General features: G+C 49.9%; 2 protein-coding genes across 5 annotated transcripts in view; one reads left to right on the top strand and one right to left on the bottom strand.

The window, feature by feature from the left end:
• The window catches only part of RNF220 (ring finger protein 220), a gene marked incomplete at its 5' end in the record, with an annotated part of 155,928 nt that extends 141,291 nt beyond the window's left edge, over positions 1-14,637 (top strand). For all 4 annotated transcript variants that reach the window (XM_079536010.1, XM_079536008.1, XM_079536007.1 and 1 more), the window contains 3 exons: positions 6,879-6,987; positions 8,184-8,258; positions 14,552-14,637. In XM_079536010.1, the coding sequence (XP_079392136.1) occupies positions 6,879-6,987; positions 8,184-8,258; positions 14,552-14,623 (256 nt within the window). In that variant the 3' untranslated portion in view covers positions 14,624-14,637. The remainder of the gene's footprint in view (positions 1-6,878; positions 6,988-8,183; positions 8,259-14,551) is intronic.
• A 4,551-nt stretch (positions 14,638-19,188) lies between these two features.
• Positions 19,189-21,720, bottom strand: TMEM53 (transmembrane protein 53; the record flags this gene model as incomplete). Its single annotated transcript, XM_079535247.1, has 3 exons — positions 19,189-19,851; positions 21,246-21,358; positions 21,666-21,720. The coding sequence occupies 3 exons, from the start codon at positions 21,718-21,720 to the stop codon at positions 19,189-19,191; spliced, it is 831 nt and encodes a 276-aa protein (XP_079391373.1).
• Between the last annotated feature and the right edge of the window lie 916 nt (positions 21,721-22,636).

The following is a 22,636-nucleotide window of genomic DNA, read 5'->3' as shown; positions in this document are numbered from 1 at the left end:
TATCACCTCGGCAGTAAAGCCCTTAAAAGGCTGCAGATGAATCCAAGTGGTGCTGTAGTAGCATAGATATTTCCTGTTTATTTTGGCCATTTGGAGGCAGTCCATGGGAGTAGAAGGCATTTTGTTGTGCACAGGCTCAGCTTAGGAGTCTGCTATTCCCCTTCCACTTCAGGGATATTTTACATTTTTAATGCCCTGATTATCCAGCCAAAGCTACCAATAATCCCAGACTACCCCCAGACCGCAGTTGGATGCTGGGTTACAGCAGACCTAAGTCCTTCAGTAGACAAATAGGCCTGCCTAGCTGTATGTGGAGCTTGGTTGTAATCCAGGCTTGTTTGCTTGTGGATCAAGCAGTCTCGGTAGGCTGGAACCTGCAACCCGTGTTCTTCGTTGGGGAGCAGAGCTGCACTTCTCATCTTCACCACCTGCCTCCCCTGGCCCTGATTTGTATTGAGATGGCACAGTGAACCTTCACAGGTCTATTAGGAATGCACTTCTGATCCACCAGGATGAGGGATGCGTTTGAAAAGTGAGTTGGCATATCACTGTACAGGATGTGCAGTAATTTATATTTAGGAATTTTGCTCAGAGAATTGTTTTCTAATTCAGCCGGTGCTGCCCCAGTAAAACCTGCAGCAGAATGCTCGTTGGTAGCGTGGCTTTCTCCTTTATCGCCAAAGCTGCTCCAGTAAAGCGATGGGATTGCATTTATTTCCTCTTTGAAACAGGGGACATCGTCTCTAAATCGAGATCAGAATGACCCATGCATTCTTTCTCCCAGCTTTCATGTCGAACCATAATTGCTCAAATGGCACAGTTAAAATTTTGGCGCAAGCTCAGTCTTTCACTCGCTGCCTTTTTAAATCAGTCCCAGCGGCCGGCAGATACCGTATAGCCCTACAAATGCATCTAAACACACTGACTCCGAGGCTCCTTCCATTCTGAATGATCAGCGGTGCCATCTGTCTCTGTTTTGATTGGGGCTGGGCACATGTGTCCTGGCAAAACCTGGGCCAAAAAGAGAGAGAAAGAGCCAGCCCTGAATTTACTTCCTGCTTCTGTAGAGGCATTGTTGGGCTCTGCGTTGTAGAGGCGGAGGAGATGGGAAAACATAATGAATTCTTCTGTCGTTAAATTCTTTGGGGAATCTTTACCCAAGTCCCAGCTAAATGCAGCTTAAAATGCAGCGGTAAGCTCCCCTCAGTGGTATTGCGGCGGTGCGTGCAAGTGTAAGAGAAATAATTCTTCTGTGGGGAAAGAAGAGACAACATTGTTGGTTTGCATCGAGATGAAATTAGTCAGAATCAAACTCTGAACTTGGCAAGCAGCTGCCGGCATTAACAAGTTGTGCAGGCAAGTATAAAATAGAGGCACGGCTGGCGGAGGGGGCTCAGCACCGTGTGTGTGCGCGCGCCCTTGCATGCACCCCGCTCCAAATTCACTACTTAGAACACGGAAATTAGAATGGGGAACATTGCATTATTCATAACTTGGCAACCAGAAGCCAGGGCGCTTTGCCAAAATAAACTATTCTCTATAATTACAGGTGAAGCAACATTCTTTAATATCTTACAATACAAAAACATACATTAATCAAGGAAAGAGGGCTTTTTTTTTTTTTTTTTCCTAGAGGACAATAAATTAGCATCCTTGCCAATTTCCTCAATACACGTGACAATGTTTTACAGGATTATAAGTCAGCCTTTTTAAAGGAGGTTAGTCTGAAAACAAATAAACCCGATAAATGAGATTTTTAGCTAAATAAAGGGGAAGCCAGCTCCTAAAGTGTTGATGTCTTGCCAGCTGATTTGCTTTTAGTGCTGGCATTCTCATGGACAGAGGGTCTAAACTTTGCTTGGTATGATTTGACACGGCCCTACTGATAGCAGCCTTGCTGTGCGGTTTGCTGCTGTGAGGAATCTGGCCCTGTGGCTGTGTATCCCCCAGCAGAACTCACACACATCTGCCCCGATGAACCCCCCCATCATTTTAGCAATAGCACGTGCTGCAGGTAGTGCTTGCTAACTTGAAAGGGAGGATGGGTTCTTTCACCAAAGTGGAGACAAAAAGCATCCTTGTCCTGGATGATAGGTAGCGAGTGTGCACTGGTGCTTTGGAGATCATTTGGTTTGAGCAGTCTCAGACATGAGTGCAGGGAGAACTCACTGAGAGCAGCTCTGTGGATAAGACTTTTGGAATCCTCGTGGACAAAAAGGTGGACAGGCACTGGTACAGCTGCCCAGAGAACTGTGGGTATCCCATCGTTGGAGATGCACAAGGTCAGGTTGGATGGGGCCCTGGGCAGCCTGATCTGGTGGGGGGCAACCAGCCTGCAGCAGAGGGTTGGAGCTGGGTGGGCTTTGAGTTTCCTTCCAGGCCAACTGAATTCTGTGATTTTATCAGATCTTAAAATTCTGTGGCCACATGGTGAGTTGTGCATATTAGCCTTTCTCTTCTGCAATGAAGTAGTGATTATGATAACCATCATCTGGAGGAGTGGTTGGATATGTCCAGAAGCAATTTCTTTGCTCCTGGAATCTCACTTTAGCTTTACACTGCCTTCAAAGCATCAACCAGTCTGTTTCTAGTATTTATGATATGTAAGCTGGTAGCAGCCTGACCTCTGCCCCTGCTGCAGGGAAATGGCAGGTATGCTCTGCCAGGATCAGGTTCTTCACCTTGGACAAGGGGAAATAAGGTCTTTGTTTAAAGCCATCGCTCCCAGGTTTGTTACTGCCACTCTGTTTATGGACATACAGAAACAAAAATAAAGGTATGAGCACAAGGGAGGAAGGTCAGAAGTACCAAGTGTCAGAAGAAGCCCATGAAATCTTATTGGTGGTGCGTTTAATCGGCGCTAAGCATTTTTTTTTACAGGGGACACACAAATAGTGGAACTGTAAAAAATACATGGAATGCTGTGTACAGTGTGACCGTTTAGGAAGAAATTAATGTTTATATCCATCAGAAGGAAACCAAAGGGGGATGTTTAACGGAGGCTCCTCAGCAGCGGGGTGCTGCAAATGAGATCTGGTATGGGTGGATGGGGTTATTGACTTGGGCAGATAGACAGGGTTCTAGATGCAGTGATGTATTTCTTGTTTGTCTGTTTGTATGGAAACAGAGGTGAATAGCTGCTGCTGGTGTCTGGTATGAAGCTTTTGCTCTTGGGCCCCTTCCAGTCAAACAGTTTTTTCAGCAGCCCTTAATATCCATCTGGGAAGGGTTAACTGAAGCCGATCACTTTGACATCGGTATCTTTTTGTTTCCTTTTTGGTCCAGTATTTTGTTGATGATAAAGCACAGACCTAGTCAATTGAGAGATTCCAGAGCTGCAGAATCAGAGATAATTTAATTAACGGAATTGCTTGTGATTGCCCACTGGGACAGCGGGTAGGAATTGCTCGATTTAATTTGGAGAAACAAAGATCACATGCATGCTAATGTTTGACAAATAACCAGTGTTTGGGTTAAAGTTTTTTGCAAAGGGGAGGCAACCTGTTCCCAGGGGAGATTTCCCAGCAGGTGCTTGCTGAGTACCAGATCAAAGGTACAGATAGGTCCTTTTTCTCTTACATGGCGCTTTTGTGCCCTTCTCCTGGCCCTTTACGTGAACAAAAGCAAGGATTTGCTCAACGAAAGTAAGTTTGTTCTTTTTTTTCTTTTTTTTTCTGTACTGACAAGAGGAAGAACATGCTTTGAACAGTAGAAAAACATGTATTGGGCACGAAGACTGGAAAGTGCTGGTCTTCCCAGTCTCCCAGTAGACTTGCTCTGTGATACCCAGCATCCCCAGCTGTGACTGCCAAGTTTTGGGAGTCCATAGGGAAGTGCAGGACCAAGCTTTTTATCTGAAGAGCCCTTCCTTCGCGTTTCTGTTCTGGTGTAAATGTTTGTGCTGAGGCTCCCATATGTGTGGTGGAGGTAGGTGTAGCTTCCCAGTAAGAATGGGACATGCCTTCTTGAGGCGTCCTCTGCCACAGAGGACTTGGTGAGGCTGCTCTGTTCCCTCCTTCCTGGTTGGAGAAGCAGCAGCCCAGGGCTGGATGCATAAGCTCCTTGCAGCAGTTGTGCTCAGCATCTCTGTCCTGAGGCTGGTGAATGACGTTATCCAAACATGTGAAATCAGAGCATTGAGGCACAGAATCGCTAAAATGGTTCTCCCACATCCAGACATGAGGTCAAGGCAAAGCAAGGAGCAGGGCTCTGGAGCCAAATTCCTTCTTCGTTGCCATTCCTTCAGCCTCCCTGGGCATGGTGGTTTGTGGAGTTCGCTGCACTCTGGCCTTGCTCAGCCCTTAAAAACGCAGCACAAGCTGCTCCCAGCTGTCTCCAAGCAAACTCGCATGAGGTGTGCATGCAAGAGGGAAGCATCAGGGAATTCCTGAGATTGCTGCTGCAGGAAGAGTAGCTCTGAAGTGATACTTATCTTTAGGATACAAACAGCAGGTTGACGGTAAAATGTCACTAAATGGAATGGTATGTGTCCCAAGTGTGCTGGCCACCACGGGAGCCAGACACATGGGAAGTGACTCTCGTCTTTATTCCATCCCTGGAGGTAGTTCCAGTTTCCTTTATTTACTAATGTTCTCCCTATTTCCCTTGACCTCATTTCCTCTGGCTTTTCGGAAGCAACCATGCAATTATCGCTTGCTTTGGGTTGACCCTTGGCCCCCATGTCCCTTGTTGCTGCTGCTCCAGGAGGCTTTCCTGAAAGCTCAAGTGCAAAATACTCACTCGTGGCCAAAAACCTCTCTCTTGGGAGCTGGGAGCTGTGCTTTGGGCAGAGGATTTGTCCTGAGAGCACACTTAGCAACAAGAACATGGAGTTTAAAGTCTGTTACAGCCGAGCTTTGATCAGCGCTGGGAGGTACTGCTGTGGCTGAAGCTCCCTCTTACCAATGCACCCCAGTCTTGTTAATAAATGTATATTTAACAATGTCTGGAGCGTATGAAGTGATAATAACTAAATCAATACCTCCCACATTGATTGTCCAGGATCCCTACAGCGTGACGCACGCAGCAGTGCGGTAATTTTCCAGCTAACTAGCACCCTGATCTACAGCCCTCCTATTGATTGGCCATTGTATCAGGCAGCCTCTGAGCATTATTTCTTATACCTCTATTCAGCCTCCTTTTCTGATTCATTCATTTATTAGTGGACAGGTGCGATTATCTCAGAGTCTTTCCAAAATTGGCTGATGGGGGTCAGCCATTTAGGCCTCTATAAACAAGCCATTTTGTATCTCCTCTAGTTGTTGCAGTGGCAAATTCTTCCCTTTCAAGCTTTGACCATTATTGGGCTAGGTCTGGAGATGAATTGGCTTTTGCTCGGATCTGCTCAAGGATTCCTCTTTTCCCTCTCCTTACTGAGTCACTTGCTCTTCAAAGGAGAAAGGACAGTTCCATGGATGGTAGGGAATTTAGGAAGGGTTGAGGTTCCTGCTTGCTCTCCGCTTTGGGCAGGAACCTTGCTTGCTGCCTTCTAAGTTCCAGTAGCCTCACGCATGCAGGAAGAGAGAAACGGATTCCAGAAAGTCAAATTCAGCTGCAGCCTTCATCTAGCATCAGCTTTTTGACAGGGCAGGCTGGAAGGGAAATGATTTTCTCATCCCACAGTAATCTTTAAGTTATAAATAAATAATCCTATTCCTCCCTCAGACAAAACTAACAGCTTTCTACACTTTCTTTGAAAATTCTGACAACTCTCCCCCGAGGGTGAGAACCCAAACTGGGATATGATAATAATTTATACCAACAAGCGGGAGCAAGTGGATGTTTCACAGCAGGGAGTCTGTTTCCTACTAAAGCTCTTTCATTTTCCTCTAAAGAATATTTGTTGATACCAAGACTTGAACACACAGTGTCCCTGTCTCCACGTGGTTGCCATCCACCAGGCTATGGTGAAACCTGTGTTTCTTTGCCTTTTTTCCAGTTTATGAATTTCTGCTATTTTTTAGTAACTCATTTGCGACGAATCTCCTTCTGATTAAAGAGAGCGAGGGCCGTAATGTCAGTGCAATACTCTGCAAACCTTTCCTGGGGAATGCTGGAGGGCCCATGCCTGTGTCTGCACTGTGCAGAAATCTGATTTTGCAGCATGCTGGAGTGACACATCCTTGTCTGTAATGCTCCCTGCATCTCATTTGCTAAGCATTACTGCCTGCCCTTGCTTTTAGGTTGGCAAGTTGCTTTTTTCACCAGCCTTGCAGAGCCATGAAAATACACTTGCCTGCCCTCAGCACAGTGCCTCTGTGACAAAAGAGATAATGCTGCCCATCAAAAATGACCCTAGGAAATGGGAAAGCAGTGGTTGTAAAGCTGCTTTTATAGCCTCCCTGTTGGCACAACGTCTGTTGCTTTTGGTTTTCTCCTTTTCAGTATTAGAAACCAACAAGCTAGAGCAGCACTGTGTGGATCCTCTGTAATGCAGATCTTGTGTTTCATAAGTCTGATGGTCAGCAGGGGCCTCCGTTCTTTAAGGGGAAGAGCAGCTCCTGTTGCCCACGCAAAGTTAACTCACCAGCTTGGAGGAGCGCCCGGAGCCTTGTCCTGTGTGTTTGGTCCCATGGAATCGCTCACAGGAGACAGAAAACAACTAACAGAACCTATTATTTAAGTGTTCACGTCTTGCAGAAACTTGCTTTCTATGCAGTTGGCAGCACTAGTCCTGTTGTGCTGCCGTGGTGTGTTTGGAACTGCTTAGTAGCAGACCTCCAAGAATTCACACTGGGTTTTTCAAGAACTTTTTCAATGCACGTTTGAATCTTGCTCACTTTTTCCTCTGTTGCTCGCCTGTTGTGAGATCCTTTTCCCCCTGAACTCTTAACAGTTTTGTGTGCTCAGTGATGCTCACTCTCCATCATCTTTTGCAGAATTACAGAAGACTCTGCAGTGACAACATTTGAAGCACTAAAGGCTCGTGTCCGTGAGTTAGAAAGGCAGCTTTCCCGTGGGGACCGCTATAAATGTCTCATTTGCATGGTGAGTAGCACTCCACTTGTGGTAATGAATCAGAAATGCCCTGGTGTCTTTGCCTTATCTTTGCTAAGGAGGGAAGTTTTTTTCCTTTCTCCTTTTTTTGGGGAGGGGAGAAGTCACCCTCATCCCTGTACACTATGAAGAATCTCTTTCCTTTTGAGTGTAAGTGCCTGGTTGTTTTAGAAATTGGACTTTCTGTGTCCGTTAGATTGCTCCACTGACTTTTACAGCCAAGAAAACCCCCACTTTGGAAAGCTTTCAGGCTCCCCGGAGAGAATTCCCAGATACCAGTGTTCTCTTCTCTTTCTATACATAAAAGGGTACATTCCATGATCTGAGACCCACCCTGCGATTTGGGAACAAGAATGTTGCCTGTTTAAAAGTTGTCCTGCTTCCTCTGTGGTGATGCTGTAGCCTCCGTAAAGAAAGGCAGCAGCTCCCTCTGATGGTCTGAGCTTGTAAAGCGTTTCATCTCCTTGTTAGGTCTTCGTTCTGCTGATGGCAGGAGAAAAATCTGCTTGGTAGAGGGCTCCCTCTGCAACTTGAGCTTAATGCATGGTGCTGTCTCTCCCACCTGTGACTTGTGGGTATGGGGGTAGCAGTTCCCCTGCCTTGTCCCATGAAAGGCACAAGAGTTCACTGCTGATTTTCAGGGGCTTATTAGCAATCATGGAAAGCGCTAGAGCGCTCTGCTGAAGTAGCAGCAGCGTTACTGGGATGTAGTTAAGCTGTTGCTGCAGAGTAGAGAGTTGTGATAAGGGTTAATCTTACCCTGTTGCTGTTTTTTATATGATCTGGTGACCCTTCTGATGGGAATAACAGCAGGTGGCCACGGCAACTTCAGATGCTCTTGCGATAACTGTGCTGAGCCAGGTCACCACTTGAGTGGATTATGGGCTTCCAGCAGGTCTGAGAAGCCAGAGACTTTCTACCTCTGCTGTACAAACATTGCTATCTCTGCTCAGTTCTTAAGTGGAAAGTCAGCAGAAGTTTGTTAACGCGAGACCCTCTTAATTCTGCTTTGTTTTTCCTTTGCCTCATGCCTCATGGTAGATCAAGATCAGACCTCTCTTGCTTGGCTAATGGATCATCTGTAGTCTGATGCCATCCCTACAAAGAACAGTGTTGCAATGGGATTGGGAATGAAGAATCAGTAGATTCCTGCTGTGGAAATAACCTATTTGCTTCTTCTCATTCAGGACTCCTACACAATGCCCCTGACTTCCATTCAGTGCTGGCATGTGCACTGTGAAGAATGCTGGCTGCGGACTCTGGTGAGGCTCTTAGCTACTTTCTCATTGACTAACAGACTTCTCCCTCTCTTTTGGGATACTTTATTTTAAATCACCATGGGGAAAGATGCTTTTTGCTTTATTTTAAACAACCTAAGTGCTGTGCATGCAGGCTTTAATGTCTTTGCCACTTAACACCTCACTCTAGCTTTGATTTCGGTGAGCTTTGTTTGAGTCATCGTTACCAAAGCTCAATCCTGCTCACTGCTTGCTCTTCTGCTGCTGTGAGGGCAGCCTTGCCTTCCAGCAGTGCCCTGTGTGGCATCCATGCAGAGGGAAAGCTGTGGGAACGGAGGCCAAATCCACTGAGATGCAAGGAATGCGTAGCTTCTGGGAAACCTAATATGCACCTGAAACAAAGCAAATCGTCTTCAGGATAGACAATAGAGACAGAGGCTTTTATGAATATGAATCAGTGGGTTTTGGATTATTTGAAACAGCGCTGTGCAGTTTCCAAGCTTACACCATTCTGTTTGGAAGATTGGGGATTACCTTGAACACTGAGTAGGTGACCCAGTGCAGTGGTGATTTATACATGTGCTGAAGGACATCAGGTTGAAATTTAAGGTGTTATTAAATATGGTGTTTTCCTTTCCTTTGTTAAAACTGGGGGCTTTATAATCAGCTTTTCATTTCCCCTGTGCAGCTGATTTTCAGGCTTTCATTTCACTCAGTCAGTTGTGCTTTCTAGTTCTCTTGTTAGCAAGATGATAAGGCGTTGGGCTGCAACAAATGTAAGGGAATGCCACTCCTAAAAAGTGTTCCTGTAAGGCATTACAAAATCTACTTTATAGAACATGTTGTGTTCTTGGAATTACGATTAAGCCAATCTTGCTCCTTTAAATCCTGCCTTTTAAAAATCTTGTCCAAGAAAAGTTACCAGGATGGTGAAGTGCCTGTGGGCTTCAGTACTAATAGCAACTCAATAACTTGGCTATCCCTTGGGCTGTATTTTATAGCTCTTCAGCTACACCCCGTCACTACTTAGATTATACAAGCTTTTGTAAACATTTTAGCAGCATGTTATAAAAGACACATATGTGGCCACGTAGCTGTGAGGTGTTTGGATGAATGTGCGCTCTGCCACCTTTGCTTAGTGAGGACTAATCTTGTTCCTCTGCAGTGCTTCAAGCAGAGGATAAAACACTAATTTCTTTTTACTCCAGTCTCTGCCGTCTCTTCTTTCCAGCAGCTGTAAGTGATGTTTTAAATCTGTCACGCCAATTTCAGATTGTTCTTAGGCTCAGCAACTTCAGTCAGGTCCCTTTCTTTCATGGTCATAAGAACTGGAAAACCTCACTCCAGATGCTATGGGGTTGGCGTGTCTGGGTACCTGTGGGGAGCACACGGCTCTTCTGCCGACCGGGCGGGATGGGAGCAGGACAGCAGGACAGCAGGGCAGCACATTAGGGCTTGGCACTTGCATAGGGGAAGCAATTAATAAGTGGCTACTCATGTGTTCCCCAGCCCCAGCCTCTCCCTGCAGCCCCCAGTTTATTACACCAGGCCTTTTCACAAGGCGTGCTTGCGCTCTTTCCCGTCTCAAAAAAAATCTCCCAGCCTGTGTTCGCATGTTTCTAATGTAACCATTAAAATGTAGCCCGAAGACAGCAATAAAAACCCTGGAACGCCTTGGTGCTTTTGTGTCTTGATCAAAGTCAATGTGTGTAATCTCGTTAAGACTGCCCTCCTTCCCCCCTCCTTTTTTATAAATTTAATGGCATGCAGCAGCTGGGCTCAGTGTTTAATGCTCACCAACCTGCATTGTTCTAATTAAGGTATCTCCTTTTATTTCGGGCACAAAAGAGACTCTTGTTTTTTTTAACAAGCGAGGAGCTGTGGGATAGTGTGTGTAATAATCGCCACTGTTACCTTTCCCTGGGAATAAAGCTGGCTCCCCAGCAGGGCAGGAGGGGGATCGGAGGGAGCCTGCGCGTGTAGCACACATGGAAAGGCTTGGCAGGGGGAGAGGGGCAGCGTTTTTCTTCTGTTGTGCAATAAACAATTCGTTGGAGTTCATGGGAGCTGGGCCTGGTGGGTCGTGCAGGGCTTCCAACACTCTGGAAAGCAGCCATCCCTGCTGCTGCATCCTTCATGTGCCTCTGTTCTGTGCACTGACAAATCTGGTAGTGAGTTAGAGTGGAATGGGTTTGCATGAGAGAGGAGAGTGGTGCATTGAGTGTGGCCTTGGAAATGGAGGCTCCAGCGTGCCTGGGAGCACTTGTTAACCTGAGTGAGATGTTGAGGATGGGATAAAATCTGATGCTGACGTTTGTCACGGAGCAAGGGAGAGAAAAGTGATTTTCAGAGTTTGGGGTTTTGGTATTTTCTAGGATGCAGTACTGGAAGAATCTGAGCATCTCTGGTATCCTCAGGTTGCTGTCGTGTCTGAGGACGCTGGTGAGGATTAGGTCTGTAGAGCACTTAGGCTTCCTGAAAACAGTTCTTGGACTTAAGTTCTTGACATCCAGTTGCAGATTGTTACTGTTCTCCTGCTGGTGGAGGCGGGGAGGCGTTTGTAAACACTGCACATGGCTGCTGGGCCCCTCAGCTCAGGTACTGGAGCTCAGTGCACCAGACTGACTCCAAGTCCTGGCAGTGAAGCATCCACCAGAGCTGGTTCCTTCTTTCCATCCTGTCACTCTGGGTTTGCTGCAGAGCAGAAAGGGGCCCTGAAGATGAGTTAGGGGAACAGAGATGGTGCTGGTCAAGTCAGCCAGCACATCAGTACCAGTGGACGTTTGCAGACAGCTCTCCTCTCATGTGGCCTTTGAGGAAGTGAGGATCTGTCTATCCACCCAGCATCAGGAGTAGAGGAGTAAGGAGTTTGCTCTCCTTCCTGAGGGCTGTGGTGTGGAGCACACAGGCGTGGGGTGTGCCATGCATACCACGTGCACTGAGCAGCTAGCCACAACACTCTGGTTGTGGCTTGGTCTGTGCTGGTCCTTGCTTGCTGGTTGTCTGTGGCACCTGACATCGTGGTGTACATTCATGTACAGCACTAAGTGCAGACAGAGGGCTAATGATAGGATCAGGTTGCACAGAAACTGGGATTTGAGTCTTGAGTGAGCTCGCTGCCATCCCTTGTGGGAGCTGGGTGCCTGCTCTCAGCTGGCTGTTGGACTGCTTCCACATGCATGGCATGAATCTCCCTTTGGAAGATGTTTGGCTGCCCCTTCTCTATCCTTTCCCATTAGCTGAGAGGCCCCCTGCAGCTACTCGGGGGTGAGTCTATTTTCTTTCTCCTGGGATGAATGCTCTGACAGGAGAGATGGGTGATCTGCCGCACTGCTTTTCTGGGGAGGTTTGGAGCCACTGTCTGTGGTGGTTTGGGAGAGCAAGTTTGATGTGTGTCTGTCAAAAGTAATTCAGGTTGAGGTGATCTTCCCTGGGGAATGGATTCTTGAGTTCTTGAAGGCCCTCTGAGCTGCCCTTCTGTCATCTCCCAAACTCTGGTATCCTTCCTTAGGAAATAAATGGAATTAAGAGTGAAGTCGGGCTGCTGTTGTCCAAGCTCAGAGCTGTTGTGGGTGTGACGTGCAGGGCTGAAGAGGGAGGATCATTGGAGCAGGTGCACTTGGCTGAGTTCCCTTCTGGCCTGTAGAGCCAGAGCCAGCATTTCCCTTGTGCACCCGCTGGTCCCAGGCTCGTACTTCCCTGTCTCAGGCTTATTCGAAAATGACGACTGCGAGAGCAGGAAAAAATCGCTTTTAGAAAGCCTTCTTCATCACAGAGTGTGCTTTCAGGGGATCCATCAATAGGTGCGCATTCTCTGCAGTTGACACGTTTATATCTTTGCTAGATGACACCGCTGCGTTCTGAGCCTTTCAGCTTTTTCCAGGCTGTAACGCTGCGCGTCCCACGCGGGCTTGGAGCATTTGTCTAAGAAACGGTGCAGATAAAGAGCGAGCCTCCAGGGCCTTACGGGGCCTTCCTGAGCCGGCAGCTGCATGGAGGGCGCTGCGCTCCATCCTCTGTGGTGCCCAGGTGCTGTGGGGCTGCCCGCTTTCTTGCCATGTATTTCAGCTTTGGCCTTCAGCGCCCTGCGGCAGCGAGCTCCGTGCTGTGGGGAGGCTCTGTGGGAAAGGACGCTGTGCCGTTGGCTGTAGCCCTGCACCTGCAGGTGTGTGAGAGGCAGAGGGCCTCGGCTGGATACGTCTCCCCAGGGCTCAGCTGCCCTCCTGGCAGAAGCTGGCTCTTGGCTCCCATCAGCTCCGTTTCTCCTTCCTATAAAGCATGGAGCTTTGAGCCCAGGCTTAATGGTGGCACTGCGTAGGCGAGCTGGCTGTGCGCTTCTTTCTTCTCTGTGCCTCTTGGCGTATTCTGTTTGCAAACAGCCCCACAGGACAGCGGGAGGTGCCTGAGCCCTTCCCTTTCGGTGTTGTTCCCTTGGTCAATTCACAGCAGACATCACGCAATTATTATTTTTTTTATTTTAAAGAGCAACTTTAAGGCAGAATCCTCCAATCCTTCCTGGCACCGCGTGAGCCCCGACGACTTCTCAACATCTCAGCTCTCGTTAATGTATTTTTCAAACTGCTACCCCAAGTGATTAGCCCGTATTGTGGATCAATCACTTGCCAAATTTTAATTAAGGAAAGGAGGAGAAAAAATAAACTCCTTCCCCGTTCCAACCCCTTTGCTTTGCTCTGTAACAGCCCCGGAGCAAACTTCTTGCAGCAGAGCTTTATAAACCCCTCCAAAATGGGCTTTATAATGGAAAAGCTGAGGCGGCCTTTACTGCAGCACACGCAGCTATAACACATCAAGGCTTTTCCATGAAGCGATGATGAAAGGAGCAGAAGGACCTGGAAAAAAAAAAAGAAAAAAAAAAAAAAAAGACTGAAAGAAATGGCCGACAGGTGGGACTTATTATTGCACAGTGTTTTCATTTCAAGGGAAAAGTTTAGTAACCCCAGCTGGCAGGTGAGCGGTGGGGGGGCACACTCATTTTCATTGTGCCTGTGTGTGTGTGTACAAGTTGCTGTGCCTCTCTGCAAGACGGAGGAGCTGAAATGCTGGTGGCAGGGAGTGTTGTGCACTGATATCAGAAGTCAGGTGTAAGGAATGGGGTTCTAAATGATTTCAGTCTAAAAAGGAGTAATCAGGACTCAGTTGTGAATTTAACACACTGCTATGGGGAGAGGATGATAGCTTTGTCTATAAGAAAAAGGGTTCCTCCTCGGTACAAAGTCACTGTTTCTGCTCAAGCTGTTGACTGCCAGAGAGTACCAGAGAGATCCGGGAGTTGGGCCTCAGGTGTCCTGGAAGAGCCCTCCCTGCGTGCAGGTAAAAGGCATCCATTGCTCTGTGGTCAGGTCAGGTATTGCAGAGTAACCAAACTGGGTCTGTCTGAGTGTTGCTGGGTCCTGCCTTCTGGTGTGGTTGAAAACGTGGCTCTGAAAGCCCACCTGCAGCTCTCACGTGGGGAGAGTGGAACCCCAAAGCCATCAGCATGTAGTGCAGAAGGGGCTGAGGTCCTGGGGTCAGGCAGGATAAGTCCACCCATCTTCTCTTTCCCTGGGGCATGAAGGAATTGCAGATGTGACCTTGCTTTGCTGCTGAAGAGGGACCTGGACAGGGCATCTTTCCTTCCACAATGTCCCATGTTGAGCTGATTCAGCCTTCACAAGGGAGGCTACCTGGGGCACAGGATCACACAATCCTCCTCCAGATCCCAGAATGGAGCAGCGTGGCCCTGTGCAGCACGAGGGGGCATGGGGCAGTGCTCAGCCCTGGAAGTCAGGGCAGCCCCATTTCCTGCGCTGCTGGTGCTGGAGATGGGCACAGCCCCACGGCAGCTCGCTCTGTCATTTTTCCCACCAGCTGGCTGTCACATCTGCCAATCTGAGGCTGACCCCGATTCTTGTTAACACCCCATTGCTGTCAGGCTCGGTGACAGGCAGCACACCCGCTGCTGGTTCATGTTGTGTACTGCTTGTGTCAGCCTCCCGCTGCCCGGCCCCGCTTGGAGGTCACTGCTCGCAGCTCATCGGGGCATAGCAGGCCCAGCCTCTGCCCCCCTGTGTTCACAGCATGGGGGGAGCAGGGCAGGGATTCCTTGGGGCCCGCAGCCCCACCTGAACCACTTTGGTCACCCGACAGCTGTGCTGCTGGTCTGTGTTCTGCCTGCTCAGCCCGGCTGGGGGGTCAGGGGGTGGCCGTGCCGCCCCTGCTCTGCTGCGTGAGGCTGAAGGTGAGGTGGTGGGTTGGTTGGTTGGTGCTGTTCCCGCAGTGCCTCACACTCATGCTGTCGTCCCATCTGCTGCCCGCAGGGTGCCAAGAAGCTGTGTCCCCAGTGCAACACCATCACATCCCCTGGAGACCTTCGGCGCATCTACTTATGAAGGACGCAGCAGGAGGGCGGCTCTCGGCTCAGCTCAGCGCACCCACAGGGAGAGGAACGACCAGGAAAAAAGGAAAGAGAAAAAAAATAAAACAAACAAAAAGACGTTTTAAAAACGTAAGGAAACAAAACCAGAGACTCCAGACACGGACTCGAGGACGCGGGAGCAGCGAGAGCCCCGGCTCCCACCTGCAGAGCCCCTCTGCAGCGGGCGAAGCCGACCCCGTTGTTGTGCAACCCCTTTTTTACAGCAGTGTTCCCCACCCGCCGCGGCTCGGAGCCCTCCTCCTTCAGACTGTGTTGTGACCACTCTGCCCCAGGACGCTGGGGAAGGGACCCTTGGCAGCAATGTTAAATAACCTGTAACTCGTGTCCTTCGTTCGGTTTTCGTTGGGTTGGTTTTTTGATTTGGTTCTGTTCCGTTTGGGTTTGGTTGGTTTTTTTTTTTTTTTTTATTGGTTTATTTTTTTATTTTTGTGGTGTTCTAGTGATTAAAAAAAAAAAAAAAGGTTTAAAGGAAAAAAAAAAAAAAACCCACACCCAGGCAGAAATGAAGCACATGTAATATAGATTATATATGTTTACAATGTTGTGTATAAATGGGATAGACTCAAACATTGCATACTAATAAGTTTCCCTTTTGTTTTTCTTTTTTGGGTTGTATTTTTTTTAAAGAAGAAGAAAGAAAAAAAAATGAGCAGAGAACATTAAACCCATATTTTTCTTGGTTCAGCAAAGTTTTGGCATTAAAGTCATTAGTTTAAAAAAAGTATATATATACATATATATAATATAAATGGTTTAATGTTCTGTGGTGTATATTTCCTCATTCAGATATGAAGTTAACAGCTTTTAGTAATGGCTGTAGCATTGCCCATAACTTACAGAACTTATGGGGAGTAGAGGAGGTGGATTTTTGTCATTAGTTGTAGCTAATGGGGCTATTTATAATAGAATCGTTATCCCCGGAACCACGCGGCTCTCAGCTCCCCACAGGGGGCCGGGCAGGGCGGGGGCCCAGCAGGGCAGCCCCATAGAGCTCTGCCCCAGGCTCTGCTGCACCCCTTCCTCCCCCCTGGGCGCAGGGTTGGCTGGGCTTGGCTTTGCTCTCCTCCCTTCCAGGTCACGTTTTCTGGCTGGAGCTGCTCCACGTGCTGTGGGGCAGGGCTGTGCCAGCCTGAGGTCACGGGTCGCACAGCCCCAGCTTCTTCCACGCCGTCCCTCATGTTCATCCCCATCGCCCGTACCCTCAGCCGTAACCAAAGCTGCCATCTGGCCTCTTCTGTTCCTTTTCATTTTCAGGACCCAAGAAGCAGCTGTTGATGCGTTTCCTGTGAATGCGTGCTCCCTGCCTCGGCTCTCCTCTCACCGTGGGGTGTGCTGGGGGCTGAGCTCCCCACGGGGGATGCTGCTCTCCCCATACCTGAGGCATCACTCCGGGCACAGCCCTGCGTGGGCAGCACAGCCATGCACTCTTGGTTCTGGGCATGAAGCATCTTGGCTGTGGCTGGTAAAGGGGAGCTGGAACCCCATGGGGTCACTGGAAGATCAAGCATGCCTTGGGCACAGCATGTCCTGTGGGGGCACAGCGTGCCCTCAGGGACCCTTTGCCACCTGCATGCCATGAGCCTGGTGCTTTTTTGCAGAGCTGTTTTCCTCAATGTCTCTTGCAGTGCTTTCAGAAGGATCCCACTGCATCCCCCCAAACCAGGATCTGTGTTCTTTAAGCATCCAGTTCACGGTGTCCGGCTTTCTGTGCTCTCAGCAGCCTTTGCCATGGAGGATTTGCAGCCTTCCCTGCTAGGAAGGGTGATGGGGGGACCTGCTTTTTCAGGGGGCACCAAAGGTTGGGAGATTCCAACAGAGAAAACAGCTGAGGGCCCAGCTGGGATCACGACCCAGTTGGGGTGCAGTGGGCTGGAGGGCAGATTCCTCCCTCCCCGCCCTTCCTTGGAGCCAGGGTTCCTGGTGGGTGTTGCGGACCAGCTCTGTGTACCGATGTGTAAAACCATACGTAACCCATCCTTGTTCCTTCATTTGGGTTCTTTTCTGTTTGGTTTGGTTCTTTTTGCTTTTATGTTTTTATTGTAAAGCCATCCCCTGTTTTCAAGGGGGGAGGGATAAGGGGGGGGGAGAACAAGGGGGAGGCACCGCCTCTCCTGTAACGATTTTAATCCATTTAAAAAGAAGAAGGAAAATAAAAAAAGGAAAAAAAAAAATAATAAATAAAAGCCCGGAGTTACCTATCTCTGCCCAAAGAACCCAGTTGCACAAAGCGATATTGCGGTGTGTCGATGATTGTGTGTCGGTGTATATTATACAAAGAGGTACTTGTCACTCCCGTTTGTAAACTACATTTGACATTAATTAAACACGTATAAATCTTTGGGGCGTGCCGCCCTGCTCTCTCTGTCTCTCCTTTCGGGGACTGGGGGGGGGGGTGTTGGGGTGGCATCTACCTGCAGTGCTGCATCGCTGCCCCAGCACGGCTGGGACCCCCAGCAGAGGACACATCCCGGGGGGGCTCCCCCTGTGGGCTTCCACATCCTTGGGCGCTCTGCTGGGAGGCCCCCAGCCCCAACAGATCCATAGTGCCGCATTTGGGGTCACGGTGTGGGGTTACCGCAGCAGCTGGGGGTGCAGGGGGGGCTGGCGCCGGTGCTGTCGTCGCGCAGACGGATCGATGGCTGCGTCCCGCGGGACGGGATCCCCAAGGCCGAAGTGGGGGGAGAAAGTGGGACGTTCTGGTGTTCTCCCATCTGCTCCGGCCCAGAGGGCGCAGTGAGGGCTGGGAGTGCCCCTACACACCCCAGCCCACCGCCAGCCCTCCGCCCTCACCGATATTGTATTTGAAATCTCTCCGGGAAGCGGAGGGCGGTGATGTATCGGAGGTGTTATTGAGAAAATGCAAATGCGTAATAGCGGGCGGCGGGGGCCTCGTCCATCACCCTTCTGGGGGATCCATATCTAATTAACGGTAATGAATGAGGGAGCCCACCTAATGACAGCCCGCCGCTTTGTGATGGAAATGAGGCAATCCCATTAGGCAAAACACTTAATTAAACAAACCGCTCGGAGCGCGGCACGGGGCAGGGCCGGCCCTCGGGGTACCGCACGTGGGGACCCCACCGCGGGGCTCTCCTTCCCCAGCGCGGTTCCCGGCGGGACGCGCGTCCTCCGCTCCCGCTCCACCGGCACCGCAGCAGGCAGGGCTCGAGGTTAATTCCTTATCAATAGCCCATCGGCAGCTCATCCATCACCGGGAGGGCGGGGCCGGGAGGATCGCGGGGCGCCGCTCCCCGCACGCCGCACCGAGAGCCGCTGCTGCCCCCTGGCGGTCCGCGCTCCGCCGCCGGCCTTGGCCACGAGAGCTGACAGCGCGTTTGCCGTCCCGGGAAGGCAGCCCTCAGACCCCTCAGGCAGCTCTCACGTACCCCATACACCCTGTAAAACCGTACGTTTCAACTCCGGGGCCCCTTCCTGCCCATCTCGGGGCAGGGATTTAGAGCTGGCCGCGATGAGCGCACGGTGCTGACACGGGGTAACCTCTCACCCTACAGCTGTTCTCTGCCTTTATCCTCCTTCGCTCCCCCCAGTAAACAGCCAAAGCCAAACGTGGCTGAAGGGCAGTGCAAGGAGCTGCATTTGTGCTTTGTACCACCAGTACACGGGCAGCAAAGACTGATCATCCAAAGAGAACATTACGGGAAAAACACTGGATTTCACGGTCAGCTGTGGGCTAGCTCCCACAGGAAGTGAGTTAAGGAACACCCAGTACCAACCACAGCTCCAAAAGACAGTTTCATTTTCCTCTGTGGCTCCACCTCTCAGTTTCTGGGATCTTTTGGATTTCAGCTGTGCTGTTTCCCTGCATTTTCAGACTGTAGAATCACCAAGGTTGGATGCACAATCCAGGCTGCTCAAAGACAAGCAGTAATAAACACTCCCCAGGAAAGCAAAAGTACTGAGAACAACACACAACAAGACAGAGAAGAAACAAGGCACATCCACAAGGTTAACGATTTTTTTTTTGGTTCAAGAACACAAAAGTTACCACAAACATTTGAGGTCTGCTCCAGGGCGAGGGAATCAGTGCTTTGGCTGCTCTCAGAGCTTTCATGGAACCAGACAATGCCAAGAGATGAGGCAAATCTTGGAGAGCTACTTCTGTTTGCTCAATGCAAAATGAAAGAAACAGCAGAGAGGGGAAGAAAACAAAGAGACTGCAGAGTGCCTGCTGTATTGTAGAATCAGTACCAGGCCACAGAACATCACACTGGACATGACACACAGATATGGAGAACATCACAAGACAGGAGGAAACAAGCAACACTCCGTGTGAAAAAAAACACCACCTCAGGGCTCAGACTGCAGCACCTTCAGCTGTTTAAATTACTCCAGATCTACTTTTTGCTACGTTGTGGCTGGCTCTCAGACTTGTAACTGATGGGGAAGAAAAGCACAAAGTCTTTGCTTTCCTCCCTTCAACGACATAAAGGCAAAGGGGATGGCATTCCCCACACAATCTGAGCAAAGCAGAGGCAAACAAGGGAGGCCGTTACAGCACTAAGGAGGCAAGGCCCTGACGCAGTCAGACAGGAAAGTCGTACAGAGGGTGCTGTAGTAGGTGGGATACACCCGCAGATGGCTGACGTGAGCCGAATCTGTGAAGTCCACAGCCTTCACGGGGACCCCGAGCCGCTGCCGCGCGTCAGCCATGTGCTGAACGTCACTGGCACTGATGATGGCATCCGCCTGGGAGTAGAGGTAAAGCTCCGGCCACCGGGAGGGCGCCTTCAGCAGGGCATCGTAGTGGCTCTCGTGGATGAAGCGAGTCAGTGGGTACAGCAGGATCTGCAGCAGGACAACTGCAGTAGCAAAAGTGAGCATAAGGAGATACCTGAGCAGCACGTTCGTGGATGTTAGCACAGTGGCCAAGGCACGAAGGGCTCCTCTCAAATTCCTTCTGCCAGGGGCACTATCAAAAACAGCGCCTGCCACTTTGAGGTTCTTAAAGGGCTGCTGAGTGTGAAGCGCCTCAATGATGTAACGGTACAGCATGGCACCACCGTTGCTAAAGATGTGGAAAAGCACCGGCCTGTTCTCAATGCTGTAGTCAAAGAGCAGCTCCAGGAGTCTCTCGGCTGGCGTGTGGAGGGATTTGAAGCCAAAGCTCTCAGCGAAGAATATCGTCCTCCACGGAGCTGTGTAGCGGATGACAGTGCACCCCTAAACAGAAAGAGAACCCACACGTATTTGGTTCGGGCTGTAAATCACACAAACTGACATTTGGAACAGATTTCCAACCGAAATCACGGGGCCAAGAGACTCTTTAGTGCTATTAGCAAAGCATCAGCACAGAAGGAGTTGGACTCGATGATCCTCATGGGTCCTTTCCAACTCAAAATATTCTAAACTCTACGAATGGGATTCTATTAATCATAACAGTGCAAAGACTTATCAAAAGCCTTCTACAACTGCAGCAGGCTTGAATGATGTCCCAGATCCTTTCCAATCTTCTGCTGTCACCTAAACTCAGCGGCATTACGCACCGACAAACACAAGGCCAAGGCACCAAGGCGGCCTTCCCTCCCAGAGCTCCCTTGTCACTGAATTAAGCAGAAGAGAAGATATCAAGTTCTTCAAACCAAGCTCTCTATACTGCCTTGCCAGGGTTGCAGCCACTTCCTCATTAAGGCTCTAAGAAAAGCTTTCCTATCCTTTCTCAATATCAGCAACTTTCCGACAGAAAAGTATTTCCACAGCAGCTGGCGTGCTGCCACAGAATGTGAACCTCACCCAACCAGCAGCATCTTTTAGTCGCAATAATTGCTTAACAATTAATTCTTCACCAGAACCAGCCGATCTGTGACTCTCACACTGGATTACACATTAACAATACACTTGTTTATGTACAAATTTAACCATCTGTTAGTTGAAACAAGTTTGGATAAACATTCTTGCATGCTGACCAAAAAAAAAAAATCAAATACCTCCCAATACCACAAGCTGGGGACATTCTAGTAAGATAAATGATTAGAAAGGAAGATACCATAATTTAAAGAACCAGCATCTAGACAGACCTCTAGTTCAAGTTGCTAACAAGCAGGTATTTCTGTCACAGGGCACCTGTTTCAGACAAGTTACAACACATTTGAATGAACATTTATATGAACTATCAGCAGAGAAAGGAAAAGCAGGAAGAGCAAAAGCTGCTGATACATCTGCCGTGCCCCAGCCTGGCCTTGCAGTTTATGCTGCTGCCCATCAGGAAGCAGTAAATGCATTTCCTTTCCCAACATATTTCCCTGCTTGGACAGCTAAAGCAGTTAACTTTAAAAGCCTCAGAACACTCCAGTGATTCACAGAACCACAGAAAACTTCTCCAAGGCAGTATTTTTATCTCAGCTGCATGCACAAAGATGACATCAGCAGCTGTTAGGTAACACTGCTGCTGGACACAAGGATCTTACAAGGACAACAAGAGCTCACCACCTAATGACTTCAGACACGGAGGGTTTACAGCGATTTCACCAACACGCAGCACAAAGACAGTGCAGAACAGGGACAGTGTCCCCAAGAGCTGTACGACAGTGCCACGAAAGCAGAAACAAGCTGCTCACCTTCTGACTGTACACTGCGCTGTACTTGGCCAGATGCCTGTCCTGGCAGCCTGCCCAGCCCAGAAGGATCACCACGGGCTGCCCATCTGCGTGCCCTTTCTCCGTGCTGCTCTCTGAAACATTTTAAATTAATTAGCCTCAAGTCTGCTAGGATCTGAAGGTGAAGCAACTTGCCTGGTGACAAAGCTGAACGTAACGGCTAACAGGCGGCTCCCCAGCCCGCTGCGAGCTCACGGCTCCTGTCTGGGCGAGCACAGCACTCTCAGGAGCACCACAGGCCTCGCTCCCCCTCTGCACCTCCAATACCCCTACGGACCCTCTAACCCGGGTCCCACGCTCCCCAACCCCACGAACCCCTCAGGCTCAGCCTTCTCCGCCCCCGGCTCCCCCCCAGATCTCCTCTCGATCCCGGTCCCGCACCGCGGGCCGCCCCCGGCGCCAGCTCCACCGCTGCCTTCAGCCCGCGAACCCCCATCGCTGCCCGCTGCCCGCCTCGCATCCACCCGCTGCTTCCGCTCTCCCCACCGGAAGCTCCGCCCCCTCACGGCTCGCAGCCAATAGGAAGGAAAAGCACCTCCCTCGCGTCATCCTTCTTCCCCTCCCCTCCCCGTCTCCCACTTCCGTAGCAACGCGCCCTTAGCAACAGCGGTGGGTCGGGCGTCCCGCCTACCGGGCGAGAAAGCTCCCTTCTATTGGTCCGATACGAGGCCGCGGAGTGCGAGGATTGGCTGGACTAGGTGTCGGGTTATTCGGCGGGTGTCCGCCCATCGCGGGAAGGTGAGGGCCTCGGGGCCGGGCGGGCCGTGAGGGGCCGTGGGGCGGGCGGGCTGCGGGGCGGCGACCGTCAAAACGTTTTCAGGATGCGTTGTAGCACGGAATGAACGAGTATTATATGGGCAGGGGCTGTTACGGCAGCAGCCAGGACTGATGGACCACAGCACCTCCAGCACACCGGTGCCGTCCTTCCTGAGCTCGTTCTCCTTTGCCGTGCCCTAACGGGCAGCTCTTCGTGCCGCCGCCACCCTCGCGTCCTCAGGACGGTGCTGCTATTTCTGAATAGCGGCCGTGAGCGCGGCTTTCGAATAGGACAGCGTTATACCGGCGGCTTCTCCAACATAAATATAGAAGCTTTAATTTAGAATCAATTTGGGGACGTCTCAGGCTGTAAAGTTCTCTTAACAAGATCTCTGCCGAGGACAGAGCAGCTCTTTATGGGACTGTAAATTTCGTGCACACGGTCCCTGTGAAATGCAGGCTCCCTCTGCTCGCTGGCTGTTCTCTCCATATCAATCATGTGCTTTGCAAGTAACGTTTCACAAATATTCTGTAAATCACAGGAAAATGCTTGCAGTAATGTGAAATATGACTTTCACTTGACTGTTTCACCAGAG

Source organism: Tetrao urogallus, assembly GCF_951394365.1.
Source record: "Tetrao urogallus genome assembly, chromosome: 5".
In the NCBI taxonomy this organism is placed as follows: Eukaryota; Metazoa; Chordata; class Aves; order Galliformes; family Phasianidae; genus Tetrao; species Tetrao urogallus.
Note: the sequence above shows the minus strand (reverse complement) of the source record. Positions and strands in the feature narration are given on the sequence as shown.